Below are 10,914 nucleotides of genomic sequence, written 5' to 3'. Positions count from 1 at the left end.
TGATCATTGGTCTTAAAGAATTTGTTTTATCATTAAAATTTAAAGTACTTAATCTATAATGCTTATGTACATTTTACTCACAAAAGTAGTTTTTACTAAATTACTAAAAAACTAGAAGAGGTAACTGATTGTGGTATTTCCATTATTATTATTAGGGTGAACTGAAGCATCCTACCAATTTTCAATATTGTAGCTCTATTATTTCGCGCCTCTGATTTTTCCGAAAAACGCGGATTCTGGAGTCAATTTTAGTTTTATGGTTTTGGAAACCAGCACCACTCATTAATGACTTCTTACTGCACCTTCTCACCAAATTTTGGCTTCCTAGCGTCATTATTTAGCGCCTCCTATTTTTCTTTCAAAACGTGAATTTTACGTAAACTACTAATTTTATAACATTAAGATTTGTTACCTGAAACATTATTACATAGAACTATACTTTAACAAAGTTTTACACACAAATCTTAATTTTTACTTTTATGTTAAATGTGGTGCAATACTATATGCAGGCGCGTTACGATGACGTGACGCTACTAGCAGTGAACTAGGGTAAGTCCCGTGCACTCGCTCGCCTCTGTATCTTATACATGATACAGCGCTTGCTTTGCTTCAAGATGACAAAAACATATTTTTAAAAAGTTGGAGGCAACGTTAAGCACTTCTTATAATAATGAAGTGAAATTATTTTTATGTGGAAATTTTAACATTCAGATGTTAATTGAAACTGAAGAAAAGAGACAGCTTCTGACTATTCGTAACAGCTTTCACATAAACCCACTCTTTAGGGACCACAGTAGAGTAATAGTTTTCTTCTTCTCTATTAGGTAATATCCTCACAACTATGGAAACTGGTGCCACTGAAGCACCAAATGTAAACTTTGCTCTTTCAAATCAGAACACACACGTCACATGCATAAATTTTCTATACCCAAGGTAATAAAATGTAAGTGTTGATATAAAAGACACTTTTGCACAGAAAGAGTAAATACTTTTGTTCAAATGTTAGCAAAGGAAACCTGGGGAAATGCATTTTCAAAAATACTGTCCCATCACTATTTGAGTTGTGTTTTCCAAAAAAGTTTACAAAAATCAGTGTCTGCCAAGGAACAACAGGCAATGAATATCACTTACTATTAGAGTATCTAGTCAAACTCTAAAACATCTCAGTCAAATGAAAAAGGACAACCAAGATAAACCCTTTGCAGACTATTTTAAGATGTATAAGAATATTTGTCGATATGTGGCTCAAAAAGGTAAAACTGTACACAATGACAAAGCAATTTTAGGGTCAGCAAACACATCAAAATCAATATGGTAAGTAGCAAATAAATAAATAAACAAAAATGTTAAAGCTCAAGATTACATTTTAAAAAATGATCATGTTGTGCTACTCATAAATCTCACTCTAGCAAATTACATAAATGACTACTTCATAAATACTCCAGTCAACCTGAGTAAAAATTGCCTGTTCCAAGAGAACAAAGTGTCAATTCATTATTGCTATGTCCTACAAATAAATCAGATGTTCTAAGAACAATAAAAACGATGAGAAATAAAATGTCTGCAGGAGTTGCCGAAGTACTTGGTACAATCATAATAAAATTTCTAGTGTCAAATCAGAACCTCTCTCATAAATCATAAATATATCACAATCAGAAGGAGGGTTTCCTCAAAGGTCAAAAGTTTCAAAAATAAAAGCACTGTATAAAAAACGGCCATTTACATAATGTGAAAAATTATAGACCAATAGCTTTGTTATCTGTATTTTCAAAAGTATTAGAGAGAGTTTTGAAAATTTGAATTACAGATCTCCTTAAAAAATTCAATTTCTTGTGTGTAAACCAACATGGTTTTCCCAAAGGATTGGGAAGAGAATCAGCTGTTACCCATTTCATTGAAAAGATTGTAAAGAGACTTGACAGACACAACAGTACGATGCGCGTAAATTTGGATTTATCGAAGGCATTTGAAACTGACCAACATGATATCTTGCTAGACAAATTAGAAGCTATTGGTGTGTGAGGAGTTGCGAATAAATTATTTTAGTCTTATTTGCGTAATGGAACACAGGTAGTAGAAATCACCTCAGCCAGCATTAAAATGAAATTTTCCTTACAGATCTGATTTCCGGACTGTACCGATTATGGTACCGCAAGGAAGTGTTCTAGGACCTAATTTATGTAAATTATGTCAAAATTCGAATCCGTAGTACTCATATAACACTTTACTGAAGATAGAAATGTTGGTGTAAGTGATGTAAACCAAGTATTGACATTATATGCAGCCAGAGTTTTTGGTATAGTTACAAAACTGGTTTCAAATAACTAAGTTAACTAAAAATATTTCAAACACTGCTATTAAAATGTCAATGAATACCTCCAACTACCTAGTAGCTAATAATTATATTCATGTGCTACACGACATAGTCTATATCAATATCATTTTCATCAAAATGTTTGCTATGATCCGAATTAGTCTTTTTAACCGAAGTGTTACAACTATTATGTGTAATATTTAAATCTGAACTAAGTAATCCATGAAAAATATCTTGTATGTAATTACTCAAAGTTATATGTGAAATTTTAATGTGAGACTATATATGGTACTGTGCACCCTTGTATTTTTAGGTTTACTGTACATCCTTAGATGTGTATGTGTGTTTGAATGTATTTTCTGACGGAATCCATTCAATGTAAATTCTCTCTGGATGAATAAACAACTACTACTACTAATAATACTAATAGTATTTAGTGTGGGTGTAAGCTCTGATCTGTTGTTATATAGCGTAAATACTTTTTTTTTGCTTTCAGATATCTGACCTCGCTTATGAAACAACACTCAATGGAAAAAAAGTCCAAGTTTTCATGAAATAATTGCAATTTGTCATGAAAACAAGCATAATAATAACAAAAAAGAAAGAACGATGAATATAAAAAATACAATCCACTGCTACAACATGAGTGAGCCAGATGAAAATAAGGTTAACTTTCGATGTTAGCAGAACTTTCTTCCCGATGAACCTTGACGTGACATAGCGTGATGTGACGTGGTGGTCCGCTGTGTCCGTTGACAGTCTGCGTGAATTCTGCCATTGTAAATGCACTGTGAAATGTTTTGAAGCGGCATTACGGCGAGTGTGAATTCGCCTTTAGCTTACAGGCATAAGATATGTAAGCATTCCTCACTTTGCAGGACTTTACTCCAGTGTTTAGCCTGAACGTCTTAAGAATTTTTAATGATACCATAAAGCCAAAACGCTTCTTAATTTGTCGCTGGTTTCTCTTCTAACGACTTTAATACTGAAGATTTCACAAACCATTGGCGCCAATCATCGTTGCACTGTCAAAGTAATAGATGATCCGAGTTTTCGTAGTATCTTCACATTGTAATCTTTGGTTTCGCCCTAACCACCAGCAGGTTTGTACTGTAGATAGCCGAAAGAGTATGTATAAATTTTAAAGTTCACGAGTTAATTTTAATATTCATTTTTTGTGGTTGTATTGCACTTGTGTGAATTTAAGTGGAATAAAGCCCTGTTGTATTGTCATAGGACAACCTCCGTACCCAATAGTTTACACCGTTAAAAATTTTATGCTACTCACCGGCCTATGTTGAGTGGATATTGCATCAGGAAGTTTGTTGTCCAGTTGCTGTCATAACATTTGTTATAGTATGTAATCCCCTTAAATACTTAGGTTCATAGGCAAACATCATTTATATATAAGATGTTTTGTTTGTTTTCAGTTTTGAATGTACCATGGCAGCCCAGTTTTTTAACAGGCTCGGTCAGATTGGTCTGGGAGTAGCTGTAGTTGGCGGTGTTGTTAATTCCGCATTATACAATGGTAAGCACAATTTGTAGTGTGTTTTTTGTTGTTGCATCAGCGAAAAACATTTCACATGGCTCGGCTCGTGTGGTGTGTCAGTTGAACGCATAAACTATTTTTTTTGTTTGCCTGCATTTTAATCACAGCCGTGATGCATTTTATTTCGACTTTTTAATGTAAATTGTCTAGACCGTCAAGCAGTGTCTGGTCAATACACCCAAATTTAGGCTTGCTTTAAAAATGAAATAACTGTGCCAAATTCAGAGCACAAATAGATTAATCTGATTTTGAGGCTAGTAACAATTCTTAGATAAACCACGAGACTGTTTGGTCTGTGTACATAGCTGTATAGTGGCGTATCGTTATCCTTATATAATGTCTTGTAAGTATGTGTACATTACATAATAATTTGTGAAGCGAATTATATCCCAAAACATACTTTGAAGGTTGGTGGCTGTTTAGGTGCTAGATATGATACTAACTAGTGCAGAATGTCATATTTTTTTCCAACAGGACCGTAAGTAATGTATTTATGAACTTTATTTTATTTATTTTTTGATGTTTTTGCCGGCTGTTGTATAGAAATGAACGCTCTTAAGTTACTCTGAAATACTTTTTTAGATGATTTGTTTGGATCATCATATGATGCATGTATAGAGTATTAATTCAGTGCAGTGGTGGTTTTATCATCCTAAAGAGTGGCCTTACATAACCTAACCATATCAATTATCACTTAATCATTAGGCTATTGTTCATTTTTCTTTCAGAATGTGGCATAACTGGAACAAAATGATTTACTCTCTTAACTGTAATGAATAACTTAGAAGTATATTTATGTTGCATGATCATGTGTTAAAAAAAGAAAATGATCAGTTAACCTAAAAAAGTTAATTCATTGGTTATGCGTAGCAGATAGCAAAGAGAAGCTATGGCAGCCCCAATACCTGAATACCTGGCATTTTCTTTGTGTATATTTACAAGAAATATGCATACAAATTTTTTGAGGTACCGAATTTCAACATTAACTTTGAGAAATAGCTAAGCTAGAATGTAGAAAATTTAATGACTGACAATGTCATCAGTACCACACTGCTGACACATTTGCCATAACGCAGAAAAGGGACTCTTCAGAGATAGTTGATGTTACAGTGATCATTGCAGTATTGAAGTGCTGCTAAGACAAACTACATTAATAAGATTCCGTACAAAAGCTTAATGATAGTTGAATGCTCTTATAGATATGTCAGTATACTGATACTAAAAAATGTGTGTTAAATAATGATAAATGCTTCAAACCAGAGCAATTGAACAACAGTTTTGAAATCATTGACAAAGATGTTTCCCTCTCAAACTTATGCAGGATGTTACATTAAAGGCTTCCAATCTGCTAAAGAGCACTTTGAGATGCAGCAATTTAAGTTGTTTCAGTGGAGTCTGTTGTAAACAAAACTGAATCATATTGACAAAAAAAAGCAAAGGAAATAATGAGTTTGCAGGGAATAACAGTGACACACTGGAATCATTGGCCAGGAATTCAGTAATGTTTTCCTCCCAGTGCCATTAAACATTTCCACCTACAAATGAACCACTAAAGACAGGTGTAGAGTATTTACTCAGATGAACATTGAGTACAACTCTGACAACATTAATTTAAATTTCAGAAATTGGCTGGAATGTGATGTTGAATCACACTGAAACCTTCCCCTTGTGGTGATGTCCGGCTGAACACAGCTCAAGTTCTAGGTTAGGTGGAAAGGTGTTAATCTGGATGTTGGTAGGCAAAGCCACCATTGGGAATACCAACTTAGGGTTTTGGTAACAGATTGAGTTGTAGCTTAGCCTAATGTGTATTGTTACACCATATATAAATGCTACATTTAATACACTTTTTGTCACAAAATCTAAAACTGCAAGATAAATTCATAGTATGTATATTGGATAATGAACAAGACTCTGAAGAATATTTTTATCTATATTACATAATGTACATAAGCCACAAAAATGCCATGGGGGGGGGGGGGGGGAGTTCCGCTGCATAACTTTTATCCCAAACACAGTATTGCTGAGGGTAGTTATTGTTGTACGACAGTGTTATTGTGTATTAGCATTTGGATGTGACAGCACCACCATCAAGTTACTTTCACCATAGACTCAAGGTTTACTTCCTGGCAGGCTTAGTATTGCAACAGTGTATTCCATATGTAAAAATCAAAGAGAAACTTACTGTTGTTACAGATTGAGCTAAACAACAAAAAATATGTTTGGATATTCTGTGAATTTGCCAATGTTTTACATTATGTGTTCTGTGAAATTATATTTGCAGGAAAAACTAAAATATTATTTCATTAATGGCATTTCCTATTACTAGGAGGGGGTTTACCTACATTATGTAATCGAGCATAGAATAAAACCTAATCCAGAGTCGAGGGAGAAAAAATGAGTCCCAAATTTTATCCTGGATCTGCTTGCTAAGACATTGTGAAAAACTGGTTCAGTTCCTTGTGTGGCTGTCCAGATTAAGTATTTCATGGATTCTGTAAATTTCTGAGGTAAATGCTGAAATGATAGTCACAGACATGCTTATAAGAGACACTGCTGTGGCAGCTAAATAGGCCTAAAGCTTATTCACACCAAACAGTTGGCCTTGACCTCAGTGATTCACAGTAGCCCATGTTGAATGGAGTAAAGTGGCTCGGCCGAAATATAAATAAATTTTAATATTCGGACACCCCCAAAAATAGTGTGAAATTCATTGGGTAATGTGACTCGGCAATACCGTTTATTGTGGACTATAAGATGCTACTTTTTAAGCTTTTTTTTAAAATCGTTAGATTGCAAAGTGAGACTGAAAACATTCATAGTTTATAAAGCTGAACTGACCTTTAAAATCCCTGAACTTTCTTCCTCTTTCTTCTCATCATTGTCCTCTTCATAAATAAAATAGTCTTCACTGCCATCAAGAGCGTTTCTTATGCTGCAGTTCTTGAAAGAGTTTAACAGTAATTGTTTTACCCACTGACACACTTGTCTGATTGTAAGTAGCTTTAAAGCTTCCTTCGGTGTGAATTCATGTTGGGTTTCATCCATCATCCATTTGTTTTGTTCCTCTCTCACATACACCATGAGTGGTTTAACTGTGAAGACACCAAGAGGTTGCAATCGTAAAGTAAGTCCTCCTGGAACAATAGCAAGCTTTACATTTCCCTGTCACAGTTTCTCTTTCACAGAATTTTTCAAGTGGATACTAAACAGATATAGCACAAGAAGAGAACCCTTCGTCAATAAGGCACATTTCCTTCTCTCTCACACTTTGTTAATCTATAATTTCATAACAGCCTCGTCCATCCAACCCTTGTCATGTACATGAACAACACGTGGTTGTATTTCAACAGGTTTTGGCATTGTTTTGCACCTGAAAATGATCATTGTATTGAATTTAGTAGTGTCAGCACAATATGAAAGAACAGTGTAGTGCATTTTTTCATGTCCAGTTGTTGTTATAGTTACAGTTTTAGCACCTTTCATGGCAACACTTCTGTTACTGAGCACACCAAATGTCAGAGGGATTTTGTCCATTTTCACTATTTGGTTTTGTTCCACTGTGGTTTTCTTTTTATGCTGAATAATAAAGTGATGGAAAGATAATATTTTCTCTTTGTACCCATGTTGCATTTTCTGGGATATTTTTGTTTTGGTTTCGGTACTAAGTCCATGATACTTCATAAACTTATAGCAGCGTCCAATTCCACCCTTAAAGCCTCTTAAGTTTCATTGTAGCACTAGCTTATGAGTGTGTATTTGAATCATTTTTGTATTATTTCCAGTGATATTTTGATGGAGTCCTTGAATCCATTTCAATACATCATCTTCTAGTTTTGGCCATTTTGCATTCTTTCCTCTATTTGCACATTTAGTCTTCCTCATTTGTTTCAGTTCCTCTTTAATAGCCCACCAATTGTGAATGGCTTATCTGTGGATGAAGGCCAAAATGCTTCTCAACTACTCTGTTTCCATGTTCATCTGCACGTTATTACTTTCAATTTGTTGTCCACATCGTATGAATACCTTTTATTTTCTCCATTATGAAACTAGCTTCTAACAAAAACATTGTACCGTTACCGATAAGACAAATCGATTTCAATTCAAGTTCATTGACGCCATAGACTGTAATGATGTATCATAGGCTAGACAGTGTTATGAGTATGTGATTTTTTTGGGGGGGGGGGGGGGGGAGGGGGGGGGTCTGTGTTAGCAAGCTTGTGAACCCCTGCAACTCAAGTTCATTGCATCAATGCACTGCTGCTGCCAGTTGAATCCAGTGTTGTAAGATAGGTGTAGGTTTCCGCGGCAGTGAATATATGGCCATTTTTACGACTTGTGGGAATTTTAAATCAAACACTACACATTTTTTGTTAATTACAAGTAACGCATCTGAATTTTGGATGCAATTTTTGTTGTAAAACTCCTTAAAGTGCAGTATGCCAGGTGTGCCATTTATCTTGACCACCCTAAATAACTGTTTGTCCAGATGCAAATTACAAAATGTTTCAAGCAAAAGTTCTTTAGTCATCATGGGGACATCAATCAGTATTATTGCCTTTGTTGTAGCTTTGTTTTTTACAAAGGCATGAACAGCAATATGACTTTTTTTTAAATGGCACACTGTATTTTTTTATTCGGTAATTAATTTTCTCTCCTGAAGACCTATTCAAAAATATATCACAATGTACCATTCACTGAAACACAACATTATTAATTACAAAACACAACATTGATGTTGACTCTCCCAGCACTTAGTGCAGGTACTTAGGGTAATGGAACACTTCCACGTGCTGACATTCACAGGGGACAAATGTAAACATAAGTAGAACTCATTCTGTCAACCATCGTCAGTTGAAGAGTTGTGCGAGTAGAATGTACACCAGCGAAGAGAAGGTAGAAATGCTACTCATCTATGGGGAATGTAAGTTAGGAGAACAGTAATTGCAATACTGTTATCTTATGGACAGGTGCATTTAGTATAGTAGTTTAGTCCTTTTAAACACTGTTGTGTAGAGTAGACATACAGTAAAGGCTGTCCTTCCTACAAACTGCATCGACCAACATTTCTTTTATTGTTGTTGAAGGTAGGCGAAATGCTACACAGGCAGCGAAACTGTACAGAGAGCGATATCCTGACAAGAACTCACCTTCCTGACGGATGTTTTCTCGTCTTGTTCCGATGCTTCAGGAAACGGGAAGTTGAAGTTTCAACCCACGACAGCGCAATCATCGTAACACTCGCACAGATGAAGCTGTCGAAGTTACTGTTCTCGCTTCCGTTGCTATGAATCCATATGTGAGCACATGACAACTTGAACATGAAATTGGCATTCCTAAAACCAGTGTACATCGTATTTTTACATGTCACCAGTTCCAGCCTTACCATGTACACCTACATCAAGAATTGCATGGGAATGATTTCCAGAATCGTGTACAGTTCTGTCAGTGGGCACAGCAGCGAACCCTCACCAACCTGAACTGCTTTTCCAATGTTCTATTTACCAATGAATGTTTCTTCTCAAACAAAGGACAGGTAAATACAAGGAACATCCATTATTGGTCCAGCGCAACCCACAATAGTGTAGTCAGTGTCGATGGAGAGTTAATGTCTGGTGTGGGATACTTGGTACTAAAACTATTGACTTTTATTTAATCAATGGTAGTCTAAATGGCACAGTGTATGCAACTTCCTGAAACGAATTCTTCCTCCTCTTCTGCATGAAGTGCCACTAAGAACCAGAATGCTTATGTGGTATCAATTCGATGGATGTCCAGCACATAATGCCTTGCGTGCATGTCGTGTTTTATACCGAAGGTATCCTGCTAGATGGATTGGTTGGGGAGGAACAGTTACTTGGCCTGATTTAAATCCTCTGGACTTTTTTCTTTGGGAATGCATTAAAGACGTTGTTTATCTCTGTATTCCAACAACTCCAGATGATATGCAGTAACATATTGTGCTTGCTTGTAATTCTCTTCAGTAGGCAACACTGGAAGCAGTAAATAATTCTTTAATTCAATGAGTGCACTAGTGTATCGGTGTCTAGGGTCACCACTTTGAGCGCCTTTGAATGTTCTACTCCTGGGTAATAGTACAGTAGTCAAAGTCAATTGTATGTTATGTTTTTACTTTGTTTTCATTTCTTTTCTGACAACTGTAGCAAGTGGACAAGTTTGTGATCCCCAGCTCAAAGTCAATGTTGTGTTATGTAATTAATCATGTTGTGTTTCAGTGAATGGTACACTGTGATACATTTTTGAATAGGTCTTTAGGAGAGGAAATAATTACCGAATAAAAAATACAGTGTGCCATTTAAAGAGTCATACTGCTGTTCATATCTTTGTATTAAAAAAAAAAAACTACAAGAAAGGCAATCATGCTGATTGATGTCCCCCTGATGGCTAAAGGACATTTGCTTGAAACATTTTGTAATTTGCATCTGGACAAACAGTTATTTAGGGTGGTCAAGACAAATGGGACACTTTGTATAGAAAGTCTTTCTCGTACATCTTCGGTTTTATCTGAGATAAATGTTTTGCTTTAATCTGCTTATGATATTCAAGCAGTTAACATATATCTTCACTCACTGCCCATTCTTGGGTGTTTCTCTTAATGATGGGAATTGGTTATCAGAGATAACTGCAATGCCATGTGTCTAAAGCTGCTTTTTAAAAAAAATGTGATAGTTATTTACAGTGAATTGTTTGAAAAAACTGAAGTTATGGTACTTCCTGTGTGTGAGAACAATAATGATTGATATTAAACACACACAGAAGTGGATACAAGAGCATGCAGTACCATTTGGGCATGTGGCGTCACTTTGCCTTTACATTTAAGATCACCAGACCAAAATTTTACTCTTCCTAGCACTAAAGGGACATATTTAAAGTGGGGTCAGTTTAAAACCTGCTAACTAATAGTCAACAACGAACCAATGCTTACAGAAAAAAGACCCGAGGCAAATTTTACATCATGAAAGACTATTAGATCTTAAATTAGTGAGGACACACAGTGATGCAGCACAATAATGCTCCATAGTCATTG

At 35.5% G+C, this 10,914-nt stretch overlaps 1 protein-coding gene across 3 annotated transcripts in view; it reads left to right on the top strand.

Moving 5' to 3' along the window:
- Positions 1 to 3,325: 3,325 nt before the first annotated feature.
- LOC126273090 (protein l(2)37Cc) overlaps positions 3,326 to 10,914 on the top strand; it is a 30,239-nt gene continuing 22,650 nt past the window's right edge. The window contains exons 1-3 of one of the 3 annotated variants that reach the window (XM_049976516.1): positions 3,420 to 3,442; positions 3,551 to 3,670; positions 3,745 to 3,845. In XM_049976516.1, the coding sequence (XP_049832473.1) occupies positions 3,758 to 3,845 (88 nt within the window). In that variant the 5' untranslated portion in view covers positions 3,420 to 3,442; positions 3,551 to 3,670; positions 3,745 to 3,757. Of the gene's footprint in view, positions 3,443 to 3,550; positions 3,671 to 3,744; positions 3,846 to 10,914 lie in introns of all 3 variants that reach the window. The other 2 variants (XM_049976515.1, XM_049976514.1) reach the window with 2 other exon arrangements.

This window comes from Schistocerca gregaria, chromosome 5 (assembly GCF_023897955.1).
Source record: "Schistocerca gregaria isolate iqSchGreg1 chromosome 5, iqSchGreg1.2, whole genome shotgun sequence".
NCBI lineage: Eukaryota > Metazoa > Arthropoda > Insecta > Orthoptera > Acrididae > Schistocerca > Schistocerca gregaria.
This window is presented reverse-complemented; position numbering and strand designations above follow the sequence as displayed.